At 39.2% G+C, this 26,709-nt stretch overlaps 1 protein-coding gene across 1 annotated transcript in view; it reads right to left on the reverse strand.

Moving 5' to 3' along the window:
* Positions 1 to 26,709, reverse strand: part of slit3 (slit homolog 3 (Drosophila)) — a 210,168-nt gene that overhangs the window by 49,622 nt on the left and 133,837 nt on the right. The window contains exons 7-15 of the mRNA XM_077235918.1: positions 25,743 to 25,814; positions 23,397 to 23,560; positions 22,190 to 22,337; positions 18,357 to 18,428; positions 16,356 to 16,427; positions 15,171 to 15,242; positions 10,912 to 11,055; positions 10,413 to 10,576; positions 1,295 to 1,445 (exon numbers count right to left, since the gene is read on the reverse strand). Of these exons, the coding sequence (XP_077092033.1) occupies positions 1,295 to 1,445; positions 10,413 to 10,576; positions 10,912 to 11,055; positions 15,171 to 15,242; positions 16,356 to 16,427; positions 18,357 to 18,428; positions 22,190 to 22,337; positions 23,397 to 23,560; positions 25,743 to 25,814 (1,059 nt within the window). The remainder of the gene's footprint in view (positions 1 to 1,294; positions 1,446 to 10,412; positions 10,577 to 10,911; positions 11,056 to 15,170; positions 15,243 to 16,355; positions 16,428 to 18,356; positions 18,429 to 22,189; positions 22,338 to 23,396; positions 23,561 to 25,742; positions 25,815 to 26,709) is intronic.

Raw genomic sequence — 26,709 nt, forward strand, 5'->3', positions numbered from 1 at the left:
GTCATGTTGGCAAATTGTATTTATGAGTTGAATGCACAAGTATGTCACCACAAAGTTGTAATTACGTGTGGGACGATCAAGATTTTCTACATGCCCTGAGTTTCTGAGGTGAGGACGTGTCAGTGAGAAAACATGTCGGACGCAATCAAAGACTGTAAAAAAATATAGACAGTGTGTCTCCACTTTCTTCCACTGTAGAAAAATGAAGCCAAAATATCCCAGAAACGTTTTTTTTCTGCTTGTGCGGCACACTTGTATGCAATAAATGCAGCGTCTGTATTAATGGTAAATTTGTTCAAATAAATGTTTTTTTTTTTCATTTACAATAAAACTAAGTTGCATGTACAAAATACCATAGTATTGTACAATTACAATAGAATATATATATATATATATATATATATATATGTATATATATAACAATATAATATACAGCAGAAACGGGCTTTCTTTATTCATCAAATTGTAAATGTAGAGTTTAAAATGAATTTTATGTAGCATAAGGTACATCGACAATATGCTCTGACAAAGCTTCATAAATACAACTTCCCAGCTTATAGATACAAACTTCTCAGGAGGACTTTAGTGCACCAAATGTAGAGTATAACCAGAAAATGATAAAGTAGACTGCAGTATATACTGCACAGCATGCATTTAGCAGTATGCTAGACTCCCATTCCAAACCCAGGTGCAAAGAAGGTCTAGAACAGGTCGGGAGAGACTTTCCTAACATTATTAAGAGTCTGGTAAACGCACCATTGCTGTCTTTTTGCTGCCCCCAGGGATTGTTTCCCTTGCGGGGCCTGCCATGGGAAAGCACATCAGACATAAAGTGCTGGTTCCTGGTTGCAAGCATTCCCGCAAGAGCTCTATAAATAAGCAGCTGTGCTAGCGGGTGCAAGCTGTAGTCACTGAGCCGCAGAAAGACAGAGAGAGAGACAGAGAGAGTGTGACAGATGACTCGAGTTGATGGTACTGCAGAGGGAAAACCCTGATGTGTCCTCTACACATGAACACAAGGACAAACGCATTGTAACCCTGACTAGCTCTACCCAGGGAAAACGCAGCTAAGTGGTTAATGGCCTGGGAGAGGCCTCGGACATTCATTCACCACAACTCAGCCGGGGACAAGACCCCGTAATCAGAGGACAAGAGAGAAGGATTTGGCCTCTGGGACAGAGGGACAGAGGGAAATAATTAGTAAGGTGGGATTGTAAAAGACGAATGTTTTCGAGAATGATTGATGGGAACGCTAGGTGTGTTTGTAAGCTGTAATGTAATGCGCGTCTCTTACAGGTCAGTGGTGTGCTCGGGTAGGTGAGGGGGTATTTTGGTGAGTTTGAGGTTCGAGCAGTCCACCACCGTTCCTTCACATCGACAACGCTCGGGACAAACCAGGTCCTGGAAACACTCGCTGCTGAGACGACTGCGGTAGTCCTCCGCACCTAACAAACACAGAAGACACAAACAGAGAAAGAAGGACATTCAAACCGCTAATTCAACTCATCACACACACGGGTTAATCTCAATCACATGTCCAGATCACCTAAAAATAAAAAAAGAAGTGCAGAAAATGTAAGCCTTTTTGCATTGACATTATTTTCTTGACACTTAAGCACCCCCATATGAAGCCCATAAAGGGACATGGTGGTGGGAAAAAATATGAGGTGGGAGGAAAAATAATAAGTCAATGTTTTTGCCTCCGCTCGCAAAACATTTTGCATTCTCCCAAGAAAACCTTTTGAGCTCTTTTTAAGCGAACGCAAAATTTCTCAGAGAAACGCAAAGCATTGAAAATAATTTAAAAAATATTCCCCCCCCCCATCTCATATTTTTTTTCCTTGACCATGTGCCTTTAGGGGCTCCGTACCCCCCACATTCAAATATTGTAATGTAAAATAAATAGTACAAAAATAAATGGTACGATATTTATACATCATGGTTTTTGTTGTACTGACTTTATACTGATTTAAATAAGTAATTTTTATAGTAATACAATAAAAAAAGATCTGTAATACAGTTCAAATTTCAAATAATAGGAATTGAGAATAAAATCTCAAATAAAACATCTGAAATGTATTACAGTAATGTGAAATTGGAGAAAATTATTATCTGTCTTAATAATGACTTTGTAATCTTTAAAAATATGCAAGATATATGAACAGGATCGATTCCTCCTGTCTGCCTTGCTGCTGGTCTGTGTCTGTAAGCTCAGTATAGTTTTCTGTTTGAATCTCTATTTACTATCATTCCTTGCTGTTCTTATTTGCTAAATTTAACTTATTAATCAACATATATTAGATATTGTCTAATATTGCCTATTACATTAATCTGACATCACTAGCTTTGGTCTAAATCATTATCGCTAGCACAACACACTAGTATCTTGCTAGTCTGTTAACCTGCCATCCATTCTTGCAGTCTTTTTTTTTCACTCGCGCCTTCATGAGGGTGAGTCTATCAAGCAAGTAGAATCAGTCAACAAACACAGTGAGTAATGTCTTCTCCTGTTATTGTCACTTGCACTTCGTGTCACATGTATAGTATAGCATTCTCTGTCAGCATTGAAGGATTTACATGTGATAAATGTAGGGAGATAGTCAGGCTGACAGAGAAGATTTCAGAACTAGAGACATGCATCCGAACTTTAATCGAGGATAGTAAGAGTGCTAGGGCTTTAGATACTGCTTTGGGTGCAACTAGCTTAGTGAACTCTGTACATTGTTCGGTTCCGGCTGTAGAGGCCGTGCAGCAGGGGAACTGGGTGAACGTGAGACGCTGTAGTCGCGGGACAAAACACCGCTCTTCCATTCCGATAAAAACATTAAACAGGTTCTCCCCTCTCAGTGAAACAGCCACTGAGAATCCCGTTGAAAGTGGGAAACACCCATTGAGAATTCCCTAGTTATTGGTGATTCTTTTACACGGAACGTGAAAATAGAGACACCAGCCACCATAGTCACATATTTGCTGGGAGCCAGAGCGCCTGACATCATAGCAAATTTAAAAGTGCTGACCAATGCTAATCGGAAATTCTCTAAGATTATTATTCACGTCGGCACTAATGATGTCCGACTTCGCCAGTCGGAGATCACCAGAATTAACGTTAAAGAGGTGTGTGAACTCGCAAGTACGATGTCAGGCACTGTAATTTGTTCTGGTCCCCTTCCTGTTCACAGGAGGGATGAGATACTTAGATACTGTGCTCACTCAATGGCTGGCTGTCTAAGTGGTGTCCACAAATTTATATAGAATTCATAGACAATTGGTAAAGTTTTGTTCATATATGAACATTTATGTGTCCAAACAAGTGAAGAAAATATTTGAGTTCATCCATATATGATACCATATATCTGCATATATTACAGTATAGTATTGGTTTCTTGCATATATGGACAACATTAAGTATAAATATGTGACATGCATATTTGTTTCCCACATATTTAATAAATGTATGTAAACATACATGCATATGAAACTGATGCATTTAAATAAGTACATATATGCATATATACATATATGCATCTTACATATATTTAACATTTATGTGCATATACGGGAAAATATATGGCACTTACATGAAAACGGCCATTTTTGCTATATTTTGAAATATATGTTTCATATATGTCTATGTGTTTTATATATATGAATTTGGATATATTCTCATATAGGCATCAGACATACATGGGCACTGACATTATATATGTAATTTACATATATTGACCTATATTACATTTCTGTATGGGTCATCAGAGTCACAAATTATTTGCTCTTATCATCCGATCGTGGTTGTATCTTTGACACAACATTCTTTTAAATAGACTTGAAAATTATGTTGGCATTACTGGAATTGCATTAGCATGGTTTAAATCATACTTATCTGAACGTTATTAGTTTGTAGCAATAAATGAAGAGATGTCTTATCAATCAAAATTCAGTATGGCGTACCACAAGGCTCAGTACTAGGACCGTTGCTGTTCACTCTGTACATGCAACCCTTAGGTGATATCATTAGGAAGCATGGCATTAGTTTTCACTGGTATGCTGATGACACTCAGCTCTATATTCCTACCAAAACCTACCAATTCACAAAATTAACGGAATGCATAGCTGATATAAAAAAACTGGATGACTAGTAATTTCCTACTACTAAATTCTGAAAAAAAAACAGAGATTCTAATTATTGGACAAAAAACTTCCGCACATACTAACCTAGAATACTGTCTAACACTTGATGGCTGCTCTGTCAGGTCTTCGTCGTCAGTTAGGAACCTGGGTGTGCTCTTTGATACCAATCTTTCATTTGAAAGTCACATGTAAAACCACATTTTTCCATCTTAAAAATATATCTAAATTACTTTATATGCTCTCAACGAAAAATGCGGAACAGTTAGTTAATGCGTTCATGACATCAAGGCTGGATTATTGTAGTGCTATTATGGGTGGTTGCCCTGCACGCTTAATAAACAAACTACAGCTGGTCCAAAACGCAGCAGCCAGAGTTCTTACCAGAACCAGGAAGTATGACCAAATTAGTTTGGTTCTGTCAAAACTGCATTGGCTCATATTATACATCGTATACATATTTAAATATTTCTGATTACTTACAAAGCACTAAATAGTTTAGCTCCCCATTACTTGAGCGAGCTCTTAATGCATTATAGTCCGTCACGTCTATTGCAATCTCAAAATTCCGGTCAGTTGATAATACCTAGAATATCAAAATCGAATGCTGGCGGTAGATCCTTTTCCTATCTAGCACCAAAACTTTGGAACAGTCTTCCTAACATTGTCCGGGAAGCAGACACACTCTGTCAGTTCAAATCTAGACTAAAAACAAATCTCTTTGACCTAGCATACACATAATATATTATAAATAACATTATAGACTTCTATAATTCAATGTTTGGCTGCATAGATTAGGTCAGCTGGAACCGGAAACACTTCCCATAAATCTTGATGTACTTGTTACATCATAAGAAGAATGACATCTACACTAATATTAGTCTCTCTGTTTATCCCAAGGTTTACCGCAGTCCGCCGGATCCAGGCCATATTCGGATCTTATGAAGGACCTGCACCTGGACATGACAACGCAGTCCTGAAGTGTCAACTAGTCTCTACACTGTTAAGGCCTCCTTCCCTTCCCTTTACCTCTGTACAGATAAAACATTGTCGGGATAATTCCGGTTCACGTGGCTATGTGGAAGTGATAAAAAATTCAGTATTATACATTTTTCAAGGCTTGTACCTTGGAACCTATTTCATGGTTTGCGTTCTCGAGCCACCAGGCACTGTTATGTGCAAATGAGCGGCCGGATCGCATTAAGGGTTCTCTCTAGAGAGTATCTCTCGTACTGCGTAATATCTTACGCTATGGGGAAAACCTCTTTTCCACGAGATATTGAAGCCAAAAATTATCCTTTAATTTTGATTAATGTAAAACGCTGTGCGGCAGCGTGCAGACATAGGCAAGACGGCTCGCTCGCCTATTGGCTGCCCTGCGGCAACAGCAGCAAGCCTATCGAGAGAGGCCCTGCGTGACGTGACATCCAATGGGGGTGCTTCGCGCCCATTTCGTCGCGTCCCGCCAGAATAGGCGTGGCCTTGACGTATAAATACGCTCGACAGGCTTATACAAACTGATTTTCAACTCTTCAGCGAAGCACTACTGCATCGCTGGATCCGGAGTGAGAAGCCGCGCCGTCTGATTGTAAGCCTTCTGCGGGACGAGCCTTCGAGCCGGAAGTCGCTGGCCTGCACCTCGCCGCCTTCAGCCGCCAAGTCTATGGTCAGTGTTCTCCACCTGGTGTCAAGCTCAGGGAAGTGCTCTCCTTCCTTCAGGAGCTGCTGGATAAGGGTAGAACCCCGTCCACGCTCAAAGTATACGTGGCGGCCATAACGGCGTTTGCAAAACCGACGTCTGGCCAGTCACTGGGGAAGAACGACCTCGTCGTGCGATTCCTCAGGGGAGCTCGGAGGCTGAATCCTTCCAGACCTCCCTAAGTCCCTATGTGGGACCTTTCTACGGTTCTGGAAGCCCTGAAAGGTGCCCCATTCGAGCCAATCCATTTGTCAGATATGAAGCACCTGTCTTTCAAAACGGTATTTCTTGTGGCTCTTGCTTCAATGAAGCGCGTGGGGCTACTTACAAGCGCTTTCAGTAAGCGCGTCCTGTATTGAGTTTGGGCCTAATGACTCAAAAGTCATACTCAAACCAAGGAACGGGTACGTGCCAAAATCCCACAACACACCGTTCAGGGCCCAGGTTATTTCCCTGTGCGCCCTCCCGGTGAACAATGAGGAAGCGGATGCTAATCTCCTTTGCCCCGTCAGGGCGCTGAGAGTTTATGTGTCCCGCTCGTCTGTCTTCAGGCAGACCGAGCAGCTCTTTGTTTTGTTTGGCGGACGCTCCAAGGGACTGGCCGCATCAAAACAGAGCCTATCCAGATGGATAGTCGATGCCATAGCGCTGGCTTACACTTCTAAGGGCCTGCAGTGTCCTTTGGGTGTCAGAGCGCACTCCACGAGAGGCGTGGCCTCTTCGTGGGCGTGGTCTAGTGGGATTTCCTTGCATGATATCTGTATGGCGGCGGGCTGGGCCACGCCGTCTACATTTATAAGGTTCTATAACCTAGAAGTTCCCGCCTTACAGGCCAAGCTGCTGTCGGTCTAGAATTCAGTACTATCTGTCCCGCTGCGCCGGCGCAGAATGCTGAGTTTTGATTGAGTATCGCTCGCTGATCGATGGAACAGCTCCATGGGTGTTGAATAGCCCGTATTTTTGCCCAGTTCAGGCTGAACGCGTTCACCCTGTCTGCGGGATATACTGTTGACATAACTAGCTCCTATGGGATGCTATTTCGTGGGGAATGATGCTGGTAGCCTCTCTTCTCCGACTCTCTGTGAGTCTACGGTGATTATGCACTATATGAGCCCCGGGCTACTGCCCTTGGGACTTTGGTGTCGGATCCCAGTACGCACGGCGTCTTACATTGTGTTCCCCATAGCGTAAGATATTACGCAGTACGAGAGATACTCTCGTAAGAGAACGTACTCGGTTACTAACGTAACGTAACCCCGGTTCTCTCTAGAGAGGGAACGAGTACTGCGTATCTTGCCGTGCATACAACAGCGCTGGTTTGCTTCAGCGTTGAAAACCAGTTTGTATCAGCCTGTCGAGCGTATTTAGAGGCCAAGGCCACGCCTATTCTGGTGGGACGCGACGAAATGGGCGCGAAGCACCCCCATTGGATGTCACGTCACGCAGGGCCTCTCTCGATAGGCTTGCTGCTGTTGCCGCAGGGCAGCCAATAGGCGCGCGAGCCGTCTTGCCTATGTCTGCACGCTGCCGCACAGCGTTTTACATTAATAAAAATTAAAGGATAATTTTTGGCTTCAATATCTCGTGGAAAAGAGGTTTTCCCCATAGCGTAAGATATTATGCAGTACTCGTTCCCTCTCTAGAGAGAACCGAGGTTACGTTAGTAACCGAGTACGTTTTCAGTTAGAACGGTGTCGTGTTAGCGGCCCCAAAGTTAATAACTAATGATCGCTGCGACGGAAGTGAATCAATCAAAACTAACTTTAGCTAGACAATAACTTTATTCTAGAGCTGCTGTAAAGCCAAAACAATCTCTGTTACTTTAATTTCATATTATCACTGTAAAGCTGCTTTGAAACAATCTATATTGTTAAAAGCGTTATATAAATGAGGGTGACTTGACGACACATTTTTGCATAATTTGCATAATTTCAAATTTGTACATATCAGGCAAATATTTATGTAAAAAAGAATTGTAATACAGTTTAAATAATACAGTTTCAAAAAATAGGAATGAAGACAAAAATATAAAATTGAAATATCTGAAATCTATTACAATAATGAATAATGAAAAAATATGTAAAGTAGCTGACCACAATTTTACATATTTTTTCTATAATAAAATAAAAAAATGTGTACATAGCATGCAAATATTAAACTGTTCAAATTTCAAATAATGAGACTTACAAAAAACACCAATAAAATATCTGAAATGTGTTACAATAATGATAAAAATATGCAAAATATATGGACACATTATCTTTTTCTATATAAAATATGCACGTGTACATACCATGCAGATATTTATATAAAAAAAAGAGCTGTGAATACAGTTCAGATTTCAAATAATGAGACTTGGACTGGGATCATGCACTGGACATGTTTTCATGAGATTCAGCCACATAATAAATAGGAATACATATTTAAATTTTACATAAGTCTTTGTTCTTTACAACTACAAACACGTCCACCAACAGTCACAGGCACTTGTTTGCGAACACAACCTCATCGTCTCAGGTCAGGTATTGGAGGTATTGGAGGTCTGGTGCTAAGAAGTGTTTTGACAGGAAAACACACAAGGTTCTGGTCGCTTGCGATAAGTCTGCTTCCCATCAGCCATCACTCGCCTGCCACTGTTTTTCTTTTTCCCACAATCTCTGTTAGGCTGCCCTGATGCTTCTAGCCAAAGCCCAATGTCTACAAGAGCGAAATTAAAAAACGCCCTTTGAAATGCAGACGGAGAACATAGCTAGAGCTTTTCACAAGCGATCCGTTGTTCCCGGGTTAAAGAACGCCACCTTCGCTCCTCATGGTGGCTAAGAAAGGTGCCACTGCACATATCCCAGAATGCCATGCTGTGTGCGAGTGTGTCCAGCGGTCCCTGGTGCTTGACGGAACCATGTGAGGCTTGTGTAGGCGGCGGCACATGGTTAGATCAAGCACAAGAGACAGCTGCACCAGAGGCCAGAGTGGAGGAGCGGAGCGGAGCGGGACGGAGAGGAGGAGGAGGAGGAGGAGGAGGAGGAGGAGGGAGCAGCCAGGACACAGCAGCCAGGAAGCCGCCCAGAACTCTGGGACACCATGCACACGGCCCCTTTCCCTCGTCCCAGCACGGTCACTGGGACATTAGCCCACTGGGAATACAAGGCCCGAAAAGACAGACAGAGAGACAGACAGACAGGGACTAGAAAGACACACACATAAAGACATCACGGAGGAGAAAGGAGTGGAGCAAAGCCCTCTGCCACCACACGTACACACACATAAAACACAGATTTTCATGTGCAAACACTTGTAACGCCTGTGGAAACACACGCTAGGGGTCTAGTGTTGCACTTATTATTGTGCTGATATACTGACAGAACTTTAATGAGAAAAACCTGCGGCTTAATATCAAAGAAAACAGCCGCTGCACTTCTCCCACCAAATCATTTCCCTCAAGGGGCCCCCGCTTTTGCCTGCGTGTGGGGGCCAGTTCCGACTTGTAAAGCATCTTCTAACAAGGCATCTTCATTCTGGTTCAGAACAGCCAGCATTGTCCTATTAGCACTCTGAAACCTGGCAGTGTGTGAGAAGAACTGCTCCAGGCCAGAGTATGCCACACACACATACACGAAAAGGAAAGGGATGTAGTTGAATGTAACGAGTCAGTGTGAAGTATATGAGCAGCAATTGGTGGGCCAGAACTCCAAGCTATCAACAAGTCACTATGTACGAGACTTGCGGACTCACTGTGGGTGGCAGTAGCTGATCTCTTCATTCACTTGACTGACTGTCTTTCAGATAGCACAAGTACTTTTATAATGTCAGTCAATGTACTGTAACTTAGACCAAAAACAATCATTTTCCACCCTCTCACTTAAAGCCTCAACAGGCTTTTTTGTTACTGTACTACTGATTTTATATACGTTATGTACAGAACCTTTTGAATTGATCAAATATGACAGTAAAGACTTTTACATTGTTAAAAAAAAATCTATTTCAAATGAATGATGATCTTTTGAACTTTCTATTCATCACAGAATCCTGAAAAAAAGTTGTATAGTTTCCACAAAAATATTAAGCAGCACAACTGTTTTCAACATTAATAATAACAAGAAATGGTTTCTGAAGGATCGTGTGACACTGACGACTGGAGTAATGATGCTGAAAATTCCGCTTTGTCATTTCAGGAATAAAAATTCCATTTTACAACATATTCAAATAGAAAACAGTTATTTTCATTTTACTGTATTTTTGATCAAATATAAGCAGCTTTGGTGAGCCTTCTTTTGAAATTATTTTAAAGCAACCTTTTGAACGGTAGCGTATTTTGACAAATGAGCAGCCACCAAACAGCTGATTACTGAATTTAAATGAGGGCAATCATGTTATGATGCTAAAAACATTTCGATTTCTGACCGACACATTTTTGCATCTTAGCCTAAAATTCTTTTCAGAGTGGACTAATGAAGGAGTCTTGTGAACGTTAAAGTATGTCTATACACATTACTTTTGCATATTGTTCCATTTAGCTCAAAATACCAAGTAAAATACCTCTTTTACATAAAAAGTCTTCTTTGAACAGTGCAGACGTGTGTAACTCTACCTGTGCAGCGGAACTTCTTGCCCTTGACCTGGCTGATGCGTTTGTTGGCGAGCCGGCGCGGGTGGCTGCATCGAGCTCCGGTGGTCTCAATTGGATTGTCAAACAGGTAGTCGGCCAGCCACTTCAGATGACAGTCACACATGAAGGGATTCTGAGCGAGGTGTCTGTGGAGGGCGAACATAACAATAACTCAAAACGCTTAATTAGAGTCGAGGGAGTCTGTGCAATCAAACAGTAATATCCTGTGATAACAATACGATTGCTATGCATTCATAAACATGAACTGCTATTTTCAGTGTAAGGTTTTCATTTGTTTAGTTCACATTTATCTTGCTGCTGTTAATGGTGTTGTTGTTTTGCAGTCTACTTGGAGCTAATTAATTGCGGGGTGAAGGCAGTCCCGCTCAACAGTTGCTTAGAGACTGGAGTCTCGTGGACTGAGTGTGGGTGTGAAGGATGGAGTGTTTGTGTGTGTGTATGTGTGTGTGTGTTAACTCACAGTGTTTTGATGGAGCGCAGAGGGGCGAACAGGCCTTTGCTGATGGTCTGAAGCTTGTTGTCATAGAGGGACAGCAGGTGGAGTTTCTGCAGATCTTTGAAAGTGTTCACACGAAGACAGTTGATCTTGTTGGCGTTCAGAAGTCTGGAAGAGTAAACAGACGTTTTATTGAATGACAAGCTTATCTCATCAGTATAAACACACTTTAGTTCTAATATAGCAAGTGGAAAAAAACAAAAAAAAAACATTTATTAAGCTTTGCCATAACATTTGTTTAAATTTAACCTCTTCACAGACACTTTCTAATCAAGTGATTTACAGTACAATGCACATATCGTTCAAATGACACAAAACCCGCACGCATATTTCTAAATAAATACTGACAGTGTCAAAATCGTGAATTCATAAAGTACACATAAATAAATTTAATTGAAAAAATTCAATCGAAAATTAACAAAAGAACAAAAAAGCTCACAAAAGAAAAGCAAAGCAATAAAGCTACACAAAAGAAAACAAGAAACAAAACAAAATAACAAAAAGCTACACAAAAGAACAAAAAGGATAAAGAAAAGAAAAGCGAAAAAGGAAAAGAAAACTAGAAACAAAAAGCAAAAAGCAAAACAAACAAAGCGAAGCAAAAAGCAAAGCATAGAACAAAACATATGAACAAAATAGCTAAACAAATAAACAAAAAAGGCTAAAGAAAAGCAAAGCAAAATAGCAAAAAGCAAAAAACAAAACAAGAACCAAAAAGCAAAACAAGACAAAGAAAATAAAAGCAAAACAAAAGGCAAGGCAAAAACAAAAAAAAGTAAATTCTTATGTTTCTGTAATTTTGCCATTGTGTTATGCTGTTCTTGATGACTGATGGTTATTTGTTGCATTAGTCAGTGTGTGGGAATCACAAAGTGCTCAAAGCTGTGTGACTTGATGTTAGTATCAGAAACATTCAAATCTATAGTTGTAATTTACTTGGTTCACAGATCACAAATGTGAACAAAACAGCAGTGAATGTGTTGTCGATGAATCGCTGGAGTATTCAGCTGCTGAGTTGCACCCATCACTCCTGTCATGTCACGCACTCCTCCCTGACTTCCAGCCGCCTTCACGTCTTTCCTGTTCAGGCCGCCTGACAATTGACTAACGCAGTGGTGTGCTTAATTACTGAAAGCCATTGTAATGAGGTTTTGTCTTGGAGCAAACGCATGCATCGTTAGTCTACTCACAGGGTGAACTAATTAGGTTTGAGTATCTCAAAAAAAGAAAGAAGATAAAAAAGCTTGAATAAAACCATATATAGCAGAAAGAAACAAAGAAACACCAAAATAGCAAAGTGAAATGGCTGGAATGCCCTGAGGTGTTCCTTTGAAAGGGTCTTATTAAGAAATTCCATTAAGGATGAAGAACTCTAATTGCTGAAAACAAAGATAATTTGTGTCATTATGGCAGTTGACGGTGAAAACATGGGTCGGCCGCTCCAGTGAATCTACGGTGTTTTAGAAGCGTAATAACAGGTGATGTGAGCTGGTTTGTGCCTCCGGCAGAAGTGTGTACGTTAAGAAAATCAGAAGCCATCAGAATTCCCCCAAATCATTAGAATAAGCAGAAGCAGGCCCATTAGAGCCGGCAGATTCACCTCAATTTGGACCATTAAATGTAGAAATTATGTCTGAGCAATGTTTCCATGTCTACACAAATATAAGTAGGTGTGAGGGACATGTTTAGCAATCAAGTTCAATTTGCATACTAATGGTGTCGAGAGTGTTCCCCCATGAGGAACTGAAAATAAAACTTGATGCTCCCTTCAGCCAAAACAGTACATGCTCTCCTCTCTTGTTTTCGTGCTTTACCTTCTTTTATGAGGGAAAGGGGAAAAATGTTTTACCTCCTATAAACCAGTGAGTCCAAATGCTTCACTAAACACATTGTAGAGCATGATCTAAAATGAATAAGAAATATTTAATATTCTGCATTATTTCTCTGTCACTGATAAAATGTTCTCAAATCATGATAACATGGACTATAAGGTCTTCCACAAAAAGAAAATACCTAATTGTTATGGTGCTAAAATTATATATGATGAGACGTTTTTAAATGTATTTAAAAATAAATGTACACCACCTACCAATTGGGGTTGGTAATTTTTTTTTAATGTTGATTAAAGTCTATTGTGTTCACCAAGATAGCATTTATTTGATAAAAATACAGTACAAACTAATGATGTGAAAAAATTCTATTTGAATATATTTTAAAATGTAATTTATTCATGTGATGGTAAAGCTGTATTTTCAGCATCATTACTCCAGTCTTCAGTGTCACATGGTCCTTCAGAAATCATAATAATATGCTCATTTGCTGCTCAAGAAACTTGTTATTTCATCAATGTTGAAAACAGTTGTGCTGTGATTACATGTATTTCAGGATTCTTTGTTGAATAAAAATTCCAAAAGAACAGCATCTTTTGTAAAAGTTTTTACTGTCACTTTTGATTAATTTTAGGCACCCTTGCTGTATATTATCTACAGTATATAATAACAGAAACATGTTTTATGGGGACTTTCCATAGACATAATGATTTTAGGTTGCACTTTATTTTACAGTATGTGTACTTACAGTGTACTTACAGTGTAATTTAAACTACACTGTAAAAAACTGATCAATAAGATATGACAACATGGGTTTTTACATTGCTTTAACTCATCAAATTAATTTAAGCAATTTCCAACTTTTTTATATAAGTTATACAAGATTCAACTCATGTTTTAAAGTCAGTTTAATGTAATTTAAAGGAAAACGCCACCGTTTTTTGAAATGGGGTAATTCACCGTCTCCCCTACATTCAGATAAGTGGGCAAACACATAGTTTCAGTGCATGCATCGTCTTAGTCTGGCAGCGCTGCCGCTAGCTTAGCTTAGCATAATGAATGGAATCACCCAAGTAGCAGTGCTATGCCTGTGCTTCCACCCCCAATATAGTCCCAAGTCAATATCTGCCAAAGAAATTGCCTAGTCTTAATCTGAATTGCTATTTGTACTCGTTGGTAATACGCAGGCCACAAGAAGTAATTAGTTGTTTTTTTTAGGGTTTTTTTTTATCACTTTTACTCACAACATGCTATCTGGCAACAAAGGATACCATTCATTAGGCTAAGCTAAGCTGCCAGACTAAGTCAATGCATGCACTGAGACAAAAATGCATTTGCCCACCTATCTGAATGTAGGGGAGACGGTGAATAACCCCATTTCAAAAAACGATGACGTTTTCCTTTAAATTACATTAAACTGACTTTAAAACATGAGTTGAATCTTGTATAACTTATATAAAAAAGTTGGAAATTTCTTAAAGACGGTGAGACGGTGAATAACCCCTATTTCAAAAAACGGTGGCACGTTCCTTTAAGTTGAAATGACATCCAAGTTGATTGTTGTCACACTCTGATTTAGTTTGGACTTTCAGTTTGCACCGTTTCCACTAAGTTAGTTGTCATAGTTTCTGGTTAGTTGTCATTTAGTTCAGGAGTGGTTCGTTAATTATCCTCATTTGCTCCTCTGTGTCTATTCATTTGCTGTCGGTCTCATCTGTGATATGTGTTGTAAGTGTTTGTCTTCGTGTGATTTATCTTCCTCTGGATTTATTAAAGATTACCTTTGCCTTCATCATCGTGTTCGTGAGTGTTCTACAACACAACAACTGTGTCTACAACTGTGACAATTGTACTTAAAAATTTAAGGCAGCAACTACTTTTCTGTTTTTACGGTGTACAGGGGTTAATGTTAGGTTTTGGGTTAGGTTCAGGTTAGATATTACACTCAGTTATTGTAATTACTGTAATAAGTACATTGTATGTTCATAGGGAACAGGACTGTAAAGTAAAGTGATACCATGATTGTTATATTGTACAAACTGTATATTCTATCCCCTTACACTTACCCTACCCCTAAACCTACCCATCGCATTTTTACATTACTTCATTTCATATGATTTATAAGCCGTTTTTCTCACAGGGACAAAAAAAAATTCCCCACAAAGTCCAAAATGACTGGTATTACTATCCTTGTGGGGACATTCACATGTCCCGTAACATAGTGTTGGCCAGGACCACACACACGCATGCACGCACACGCACACACACACACACACACACACACACACACACACACACACACACACACACACACACACACACACACACACACACACACACACACACACACATTCTTGACATTGAAGGTTATTAAGTCAGAAATGCAACACTCACAGCAGTTGGAGGGAGACCAGGCCATCAAACAGTCCCTTTGGGATCTCTGTGATTTTATTTCCATACAGGACCCTGAAGACAAACACATATTCAATGCAAATAGAAATCCATGAATCAACCCACAATGTCTCAATATGTATAACCCGTGCGCAACTCATCAAGCATGTACATGTCTGTCTTAGAGGGGCTTTCATGTTTAAAGAAGGAGGCAAAATCATGAAAAAGAATCATCAAATGTGGTTTATAAAACTCAACCCAAGTCTTCAGATACAATATAGCTGAATGTCAGAAAGTCAGTTTCACAGAAAATGTTCACTTTTAGTGAGCTATTATGTTTCAATCAGACTGGTTTTTTGAACCACTGAAAATGTCTGATTAAGAGCAAATATTTAATTATTAAATAAGTTTAAAAAAACCCTTCTCTTATCAACATGCCATGCAGATGTTGACATTTTCAGCCAATAACGAATCAAATTTCAGTCTGTTCCTAACACAAAGCATGAATCAAGAAGACTATTTTTGTGATAATTTATGAAGTTTTTGTGCCCTTTTGAATTTTGAATGCGACAATCTCCATTCATAGCAATTGCTTTTTGTTTTTCATAGAACAAACGATGAGTTGAGTTCAAATAAGTTCTGAACGATGTTCACATTTGGCTGAACTATTTCTTCACACTCTAATTTCCAAGCAAATGTGTGGTTGTGTGTTTATGACATCTTGTGCATCCTCTTTGCTTTATTCCTATTCCCTGAGAGACAAGAGCCCATCGTCCTCCCCTCAGCGTCTCTTTAATCACACGGCATGTGTAAATGAGCTCTGTCTCGTGTACAGCTGTGTGGGCCGGTCGCAGGGAAATAGATCTGACCAAATTAATATGCGCACGTAGAGTCTTCTGTCTCATTCTGACTTGTTGAGGTGATTTAAATGAAAGTCCTCCCTCGTGTTCACGCTGCTGCAGATGTCAGTAAACACACACACACACACAATGAAAGAAACACGCAGGCAGACAGTGGGTTGTCTCATCTCCATCTGTCAGGCTCCTGTCAGCTGATTTATTCGACACCTTTTCTTTCACCTGACTGTCTACATTTACACACGCTTATTATCTTTGTAAATGTATTGCTATGCAGCTCAGGTATATGAATTTTAATATGTTTGTGTCATTTTGTGTGAGAAACACTTACAGTGAATTGAGCGAGCGCAGGCCACTAAACGCATCTTCCGCAATCTCGGATATCTGATTCTTGCTCAGGTCTCTGTAATAGCATAAAACACACAAATAGAGATAATACAGTTGACTGTTAAACCAACAAATGGATGGTTTGCACATTTGTCTGACAGGATGCCGATACTCTATAAATAACCAGCAAACTCGATACGTAGGGGAAAAGAACATAAGAAACTGGTGGCCATCATTAGCATTTAATCTTTGAAAGGATAGTTCAACTAAAATTGAAAACCATTTACCTCATCTCACAAGCTATATTTTGCCTTGAAATATAGCAATTTAGCTGTGTGGACCAGTTATTAATTTTTTACATATACATTTACATTTTAATCATTTGTCTTCTGTCATGTATACTAGGTATCAGTGTTTCTCAATTATAGGTTGTTGTGGTAGAAATGAACTCCACAGTGAAGTGGTTGTCAAAAACGGTGCGCAAATTTATTTATTTGTTTCTCAGGTGTGTTTTTCTCAGGAAGCCCAGATTTGTTTGAGTATATTCCTCAAAATGCTGAGCTCTTCACGTCAAGGAATTACTGCCAAAGCAGAGGTGAGACGTTCTCATTAAATATCTGAATTTGTGTCCAAAATATAAATAGATTTTCTTGAGCAGGGTGACATCCGTCTAAAAACTTCTGTGCATGTAATGAACCCTTCTACTATTTTTTCTAGTGGCTTACAGGAGATCAATTCCAGCAAGTATAGAGTTCATTCATAGGGTAAAAAAGTGTAAAAAGACAAAGTGTGTGTATATGTCTAGATCTGTCAAATAGAAATGAAAAAAGATTTGTCCACTATTATTCAAAAGTTTACGGTTAGTAAGATTTTTTTGGTAGCACTTTATTTTACAGCCGTGTTTAACATGTACACACTGTCTCCTCATTGTAGTAATTACAGTAACTGGGTAATAACTAGGTCTAGTCCTGAACATACCCCTAAACCTCATCTTAACCCATGTACCTGTAGTTACCTTAAATTATTCAGTACTTTCTTGGTAAGTACACTGAAAGTGCACATACTGGAAAATAAAGTGCAACTGATTTTGATAGATGTATTTAATCATAAATACAGTAAGATTGTGACATATTATTACAATTTAAAATAACCTGTGACGGAAAGGAGTTTTCAGCATCATTAGTGTCACATGATCTTTCTGAAATCATTCTAATATGCTGATTATGTGCTCGAAGAACATGTCTTAATTTTATCAGTGTTGAAAACAACTGCATAATATTTTTGTAGAAAATGTGCTACATTCATTTTACAGGATTGTTGATAAACTTCAAAAGAACTGCATTTATTTTAAACATATATTTTGTAAGATTATATCTTTACACTCACTTTTGATACATTTAATGCATCATTGCTGAATAAAAGTATATATATATATATATATATATATATATATATATATATATATATATATATATATATATATATATATTTTAATCTAGAGTAAATGGTAACATCCTTTCTGTCATGACAACTCTTGGAGTGTTTGGCATGGTAATGTATGTGACAATGCTGATCTGTTTGGTCTTGGTTGAATAGATCTGCTACGCTGCTGCTGTAGGTTATTACTGCTGCTGCGGCAGAGCAAGTACAGGACTTGCTACTGCCAATAAATACACAGTACACTGCTGTGAGCAAGTAAGAAATGCTGCTGCTGTACAATATAGCATACATGAATAACCGTAGCAGATCTATACAGGTGGAGTTGGGGACGGTGGAGGGTTTCTGAAAGCATACTGCAACTGCTACAGCAAATGCAGAAAAGGAATTTCAAAGTTGAGCAGCGAGCTCATTGGCTACTGATACAGCAGGAACCAAACAGCTGCGCCCTACAGAGAACTATGTGATTGCATACAGGCTGATTTAAGGACCCATCAGACAGCGCCATTTATAGTTCCTTAACAGAACGGTTGTATTAGTTTGTGTTGTTGTGTGAGGAAGATCTTACATTCTCTTCAGTTTCTTGTATGTGGAGAACGCCCCTTCTGGGATACTCTTGATCATGTTCTGCTCCAGACGGCTACACGGGAACAGATAGATATGTTTTGTTATACAACACTGACTTTTCCATTGATTACACAAGTAATTGTATATAATATATATATATATTTTTTAAATGCCACAGCACAGAAAAGAAAACAATGTAATATTCCTGTAGGTGTATCACAAATGTACAAGTACATACTGTATAACATTTATTCCCCTCAACACAGATCTGTTGGTAATTCATTTCTTAGAGTCTGAAAGCATGTGTAGACCCACTTTTAAAAATGAAACATTCCAGTTAAAACCAAAAAGCCTGGTTTTAAGTTCCACAAATAACTTTAGTTCTTGTCTATAGATAAAACCATTATACCGATCTGAAGAACATAATGCAATTTAATTTAAAATAATGACATTTTTTTACTATTCCTTTACTTTTATTATTTTAAATCATCCAAGAACCACAGAGCAAGAACCCCATTCAGTGAAAATTGTTTTTGACAAGATAGGGGTGGTTTGTTGAACCTAAAGTGCTCACAAGAGTCTTTCATTGAAGAACCTTTCATTTTTGAGAGTCTGGCTGGTGCTTAATGCTCCTTCAGGAGGTCTACACAGAAAGCCATCTATAAATGCTTTATGGCAGCCTTTACATTAAGTGTTCAATTTGTGTTTTGGCTCACTGGGATAAGAGTGCACTGGCAACAAGTCCCTGAGATATAAGCGCAGCTCTACTGCATGCTCCAGGTTATACATCATTTCATAAGGCCAATTTGTTTTTGGCCATGGGTTCGGGTTGGCTAATGTGTCCTAGCCTGCATATCCATTTATTACGCAAAGGTCATACACTATTGACATAACAACAACGGCGAGGAACAGCACATATCAGGGCAATTACCTACCTGTCCTTTAGTGCAAACAAGGATCTCTGAAACAATATGGATACCAAATACCCTGACCAAGACGATATGGACGTTCTCCAAAGCACGAGAACATTCAATCAGCCTGAGGCAAGACAGCCAAAGCACATTGGAAATCTTGAGTCTGTTCTTTGTAGTAGTATGCATGTGTGTGAGCGTCCTGCTGCATTGCTATATGATCATTAGACACAAAGTCCCAGCCTATTCTCACAATGGAAATGTCAGCCTTGCAAATTTCCCATGCACAACCAAAACGCCCTTGTTTTTTGGAGGATACCATTAAACCTCTTTTGGATGTTCTTTTGTATTTGAAGGACACTGAATACATAAGTAGCTGGAACAACAACAAGGTCAGATGTTTTAAATGGCAGTACTGTATAAAATACATTAATTTGATTGCATTTTACTCCGAAAGCTAAGATTAATAAGCTAACATTAACATTACACAAGCTAACATGGACAGCACAATGTTGTAAAGGTCATATAAAAAAGTTAATAGGCAGAAAAATTGACAATAACATTAATCTAATAGCTGCTTTAGAAAAACAGTGGTTTTCTCATAAAAAGTAACCAAATCACACGAAAAGCCACAGTATCAAAGACAACCAAGGCTTTAGAGAATATCCCTGTAAATGAGGTTAAAATTAACATTCGCAAGAGCAGAGTTTCCTTGCAAGACTGTGTAGGAATGTCCACATTTGGGGTACTAAAATAACTTCATTCTACAGTATTGGCAGTAATGAGAAGTAACTCTATTCTAGGTCTTGATTAAAATGCGCATATTGGTGAGATATTAATTTAAATGTAATGTTAAACAGTCGGTTATGTATTAAGTCAATGTATATTATATGCACCGTAAATGTAACCTAATAGACCTGCTGCAGACTATTATGTTGTTAATATTAATTAAACAAAATTATTAACAAGAATTATTAACAAGAAAAAGAAAAAATCCCTGTCCCTAGTTCTTATGAATAGTGAATAGTAACTTGTAACAGCTAATATCGGGGTGTGCTCATTAGTATATTGGCTTTTGCTGATGTGAAATGTCATAGATTCTACTAAAGTCTTGGTATAGGAGTACTTATTAAGTATATACTTCAAAAAGTGTGCAATTCCACATCATATCACAGATAACTTCAGTTGAGCACTGATTGAATCTGCTGATAAGACACTCAGCTTTCCTGGGCTGAGTTTCCCGATGACGTTGTCTCTTAGCGCGCTACGAAGACTCTTAAGGTATAACTTAACTGAAGGTATACCATTTCTAGGTGTGTTCCTTGAACCATGCCTTAGGAAGCCGCTTAAGATATACCTTCTTACTGCGACGTTACCCGGTGCTGTCCGTGGCGATGGTGCTGAATTTGTTGATATCGATGGCTCGAGAATCAATTATTCCCTCGTGCAGGGGCTGCTTCACTGCGTTATGTGAGAAAGCGGTGTTCTTTTCAAAAGAAGCACTTCAGAAATAGTGGAAATTGCACTTATTTGGACTTTTATATATTTGGATATTATAAAAAATAAAAAATTACAAATTGCAAACTAAATTAAACCCTGGATATTTTATATAATTTCGGAAAGAGTGCGCGAACGCACAACCTCGTGCTCAAACGTGTCATGGGTCTAACCCACTACAGTAACTGTCCGTATGCTTTCATTGCATTAGAAAGGGCCACTTATATTATCATAATATATTTGCTATAATTTCTTTATTTACTCCACAACCAGGGTTGATTGCCCAGCAGCTGCATCACATTATTGGTGTAAATAAAAATTTTCTGTGATTGGATGACCTACTCGCGCAACACGCAAAACATTTAATCAATAGCTATGGCGGAGAAAAAAGAAAGAAAGAGGAGAGCCCCCAGCTTTAATCCAACTGAAATGGACATCCTTTTAGACGAGGTGGCACTCCACAAAGGGCTGAGGGGGAGGTTCCGTCGAGTTTGTCTTGACACATCCGGACTAACAAGATCTAAAAGCTGCTGAATTTGCTGTCGTGGCAGGCGAAATTTCTTTTGAATTGTATCTTCTGACATGGTAGCCAGGGGACTAAAGTTTTCGCGAATATAATAGTGCACATACACTAAATGGCTTCGCGGACGGCGCCGTCTTTGATTTAGCACAACTATTCTCTGTATCGCTGCCATAGTCTGACCAAATTCCCCACCACAGTCATTCTCTTTAAATAGACGAATAAGCCTTTACTTTCGAATGGTTTGCCAGCTGATGTACCTTTGGATACTATAATTAAAAAGCTAACAACAATTTTATTATTTGCATGAAAACACTTGAATTAGCCTAATTAAACACTGGGTGTATTCAATTTAAAATAATATTCGTATAGACTAAGATGTAAAGAAGCTTTTTGCAGTGGTGCCCACTAGTGGAGTGTATTGTCAACAGTGATAAGGTATAGATAAGAGTGCTCCAGACCAACCTTCCGAACGAATGACTTACAGAAGGTACTTAACTAAGAACGTTTCGGGAAACACGTATTAACGATAAGGTACAGCTTAAGGTGTAACTTAAGAACGACGTAGCGTTAAGAAGGTTTCGGGAAACTCAGCCCTGGACATTAGATTGGACTCTGTATAACTTGTCTCATTTTGATCCTTGACTGGTTATCTAATTGCCTACACCCAGCAGACAGGCTGGTAGACCTCCAGTAGCGCTGAGCAAGATCTATCTGCAACTGCGGCACGACGTTAACACACTCGCTAATGAGGCTACAACACTGCACTGCTAATGGCCTTTGTTATATGACAGGAGAAAGAAGGCAGATCACTGCACAGACAATACCACCGGTAGGTACTTATCACACTGGAAAGAATTCACACAAATAGAGAAGGGAAATGATTTTAAGGAGTGGAATCCATACATTTCCACAATTCCTTCAGGCAGGTTGGCAGGAATCTCCGTCAGGCCTTTTCTACGGCAGTCTATGACGTTGTTGTTGTTGCAGGTGCAGGCGGCAGGGCAGACAGACGCCTGGGGAGCACATGACCTTGGCTCTGTCTGAGTAGGACCTGGGGCGGAGGAAAAGATGGTAAAATAACATATCGGGAGGAAAATTGACTAAAGATAACAAGGTTTACTGACACAAGAATGCAAATGGAGATTACAGGGAACATTAACACCATTTTGAGTTAAATATGAATAGAAACAGCTTTCTGACTGTAGTTATAACTGTAATAGCTTCCATTCAGGACTATGAAATTTAGCATTATTTCACAATTTATTGAAAATAGCTTTTAATACAGTACATAATCAGTAAGAACAGGCTCCCCGTTGTTTTATTGTTTGCAGCTTAATTAAGAAACGCCTTTTCTTGCGGCTTATTTTGTGTTTGTGTTGGAGTATATTCATCAGTTGATTAATCAGAGGGGGAGGAAAATGGGGCTTAATTAACAAGAGCTGAACGTGAACATTTTCACCAATGAAACCCAAAGGTCCATTAAGATACAGAATGTATAAAGTGGCTTTATCAAACAACACAATGAAAAGGCCCTCAGTGTTCACTTGTATTAAATAGCCAATATGCTCGCTAATCACTATTAGATTTTTTTTATAAAGAAAATGAACCCTATTTAAAGACCATTAAGATTTTTTCTACTAAAATTATTCTCATGTTAAATATGTAACACTTCTCCTATAACTGTCAGTACTAATGTAAAAAAGTATGTCAGGGGAGTATTTATCATGGTAGAATTTGCCAGACTGAATTTAGTTTACACAGAATAAATAAATGAATAAATAAATATTGTGCCATTGTTTTCGTTATCGTATTGCAATACTGAATTAGATAGACATATTTTTTGCAATAGGGTGAGAATTTAGGGAATTTGTGAAAATTTGTGTTTAGTTATTAACATCAATGTAAATAATATAACAATGAAAAAAATTAAAAAAATTAAAAAGATGGTCCTAAGAGCAGTCTTAAATTACCTATAATTTATAATAATATATATATATATATATTTTTGTTTTTGTAGTAATAAGATTTACCCAGACAAACAGGGAAACTGACATTAGAGTTAGGAGAAAAAAGAAGGACATTCTGAAAGGTAAAGTAAACTCTGTCGTACCTGTGCACACAAATTCTCTCTTTTGAACATCAGGGACATTGAGACCTCTCATATGGGCGGGGGCCATGCATTGTGTGAAAGGGGCCAGCCCCCTTCTCTGCCGCAGCCAATCAGACAGCCAGGACAGGTGGCAGTCGCAGTGCAGGCTGTTGGAGTGCAGGCGACTGGAGGGCGGGAGGGAGAGAGAGAGAGAGAGAGAGAGAGAGAGAGAGAGAGAGAGAGAGAGAGAGAGAGAGAGAGAGAGAGAGAGAGAGAGAGAGAGAGAGAGAGAGAGAGAGAGAGAGAGAGAGAGAGAGAGAGAGAGAGAGAGAGAGAGAGAGAGAGAGAGAGAGAGTATCCAATAAAGGTCAGAGGAGGTTTGTATGTCTAACATGAATGCTGGATTGGATGATACTTGAGATGTCTGGAAATAGCTTTTTGAAGACACAATGAAGAAAATAAATGTTTACTACACACATCATGGCATACACCACAGTGATAAGGCATTTAAATGCAAAAGAGGAAGGAAATAGCTCTCATATCAAGTAAGATACTTGAAAAATGTATACTTTCATTATATTCCCGGGATCTGACGTTTCCTGAGAAATCAGGAGGCAAAGACATGTCACTTGACATGCAAGGAAATAATCAAGTAAGTATTCATAGGGGGAATCAATATAAAGTTTAGGTAATGCAGAATAACACATCAGAATTAAACACAACACAAGTGAGAGTGGGACATTCTATTGTACAGGTTATAGTAACATCTCCACTGAGACCACAGTAAACCACTCGCAAATCCCCAGAGCATGCACCCTCATTTCATCAACGTTTTTAGCAATATGGCACAATTCCCAATAACATCTTTCACATCTTAATATAAATCTCTCAAGGGCCATTATCCGAAGGGGACGAGAGACAAAGTTCAAAGAAAAAGTGGTGTCAGCAAATCAAAAGGCGCAGCTATATCAGTCACCACTGTCTGTAAATGAAATAACAGGCTGAATCCAGTTAGGGGGACAAAAACCTGCTCATTGACAATTTCAGCATGGGGGCGACGGTTTTAATAGAGCTTTTCCCATTACAAATCCAGTACCTGGCCCCCTGTCTTTGCGGATTAATTACAGATGAGTGGGATTACAAAGATGGATGACATGGGGAGAAGGAGCCTCGGTTGCCTCAGCTGCGCATGGGATGAGCTGAGGACGGGCACAATGGGGCAGCTCCACATGCACATACACCCTATCGACCGTGATACACAGAAAATGACTACTTGCCTAGCGGTGGGAGTGCTTTTCATTTGTCTGAGTTATTGAATGGCAAGCATCATGCAGTGATATCATTTGATCTAATTGAATGCACAAAGATAGTACATCTGTAGAGGGGGAGGCGAGGTGGAGGTGGTGGGGGAAAGGTGAAGTGAACTCGACTATTTCATCAGAAATCTGGAGCCAAACCACCTAAATGCAACTAAATGGATTACCATCATCTCTAAACATTTGATTTAATAATATGTTTTTTCGAGCAACAAATTCAATACAGATATATCAGGGATTTTAGAGACAGAAAATTCAATCCAAAGGAACTGAGTAGCAACCAAAGCCTCGCTGTGGATAATTCAATACTGCCCAGGGAGCAACGCGGCTGGCCATCCGAGCATCAGCAAATTCAATCCCGCATGAGGGGGCTGGCCTGTCTGATGGGCTGACTGATGGGAGAGAGGCTAGACTGCTCGGCTGTGGAGCTCGAGCTATGGATGACTCCAGGGAGAACGCTCGGCAGCCATGACGGAAAGAGGAGGAGACATAGATAGAAAAAACAATGACTGATTGAAGGAGGAAGCTTCAGGGTCACAGTAACACTAAAGCCTTGTATTTCAGACAGAGATTCAAGCTCCCAGAAGCCCCAAAATGAAACTAGTGTTTACTCTTGACATATTTCATTATTTATCTCTCTACTAGACCCAAAGTTCTGAGAAGACCACACTCGATTGACAACAAAAGCATCACAGAGTTGCGTTAATATCATAGGTCAGCCACAGCAGGGAATGATTCGTGTGAGATTTGGGGACTGTGTAATTATTTATATCAATTGTGGTTTGGGTCCGACAGTGCAACACAGGCATCTGTGTAAGAGAGCCATCGCAACATGTTCAACCAAGACAATGTCTGCTGCACAAACAGACCACCGCTCTGATAACTGGTATGGCGTCACCACAGAGCCTGGAAAGGGGCTCCAGTCAAGCAGCAAATCCTCAAAAAAAAAAGTTAAGATTTAGTACTAAATGTAGATACAGTATATAAATGCCTGACTGTGTAGCATTAGTTGTAATGCCATGAAGTTGACAAGAAGATTCTCAGTACTCACAGTGTCCGCAGTTTGGGCATGTGGTTGAAGCTTGACAGTGGGATGAGGGTGATGTTGTTGTTGTTGAGAGTGCTAGAAAGAAAAAAGAGAGAGAACAAATGTTAAAAAAGGCATTTACTTAATTTCATTTAAGTAGAAAGACTAGAGAGTGACTTCAGACAACATATGACAAGAAACATGTGTCTTAGAGTAAAAAAATAATAAGGTTATTTGTTAGATAGATTTTAAAATAAGAAAGTCACACTGAGTAGTGTGTGTTCACATAAGCGTGTAATGGTCTACAAAAGAATGATATCATCGATGATGTGCACACTTGTAATTATGGACGGCAGACCTCTCTGTTTCCTGTCATACCAGCCACAGTTGTGATTAGCACTACTTAGCTGACCTAATCTTGTAATCAATCCATCCCACCCCATAACCCCAAAACTTATCATACACATGCAGAACACACAGCCTCCTGTACTTCCACCTCTTGGAAAACGGTCTGGGATCTCTCAATTTACGATTTTAAATGGTTCCTGCTTGGTAGGGAGAAACTGCTGAATCCCGCTGACTACGCCAACTCAGTTTACAACTCGGTTTTGGGGTCTGAGTGTTCCTTCTAATGAAAGGTTTAATGACAGCCAGTTTTGAAGTGAATTCTCTAAAGGCTCTTCCATAATTTACATTTTGCATTTACATTTGTGCATTTGGCTGACTCTTTATCTAAAGAGACTTACACTGCATTCATGTTATACTTTTTTATTTTATTCATGCATTCCCTGGAAATTGAACCCATGACCTATTTGCTAACGTCATACTGTTTGAGCTACTGGAAACCAAATATTCTCAACTGATCAGACCAGCTGCTAGTCTTGCTTTTTATTCAAGGCCAGGTAGTTCAGTCTAAACACTGTGGTAAACAAACAAGCTATTTACATTATTTACCATTTAAGTGATCAGATTTACAATTCAGACCAATGGA

Source organism: Siphateles boraxobius, unplaced genomic scaffold (assembly GCF_051911475.1).
Source record: "Siphateles boraxobius isolate OS27281-9 unplaced genomic scaffold, OSU_SipBor_1 2, whole genome shotgun sequence".
NCBI classification, from domain to species: Eukaryota; Metazoa; Chordata; class Actinopteri; order Cypriniformes; family Leuciscidae; genus Siphateles; species Siphateles boraxobius.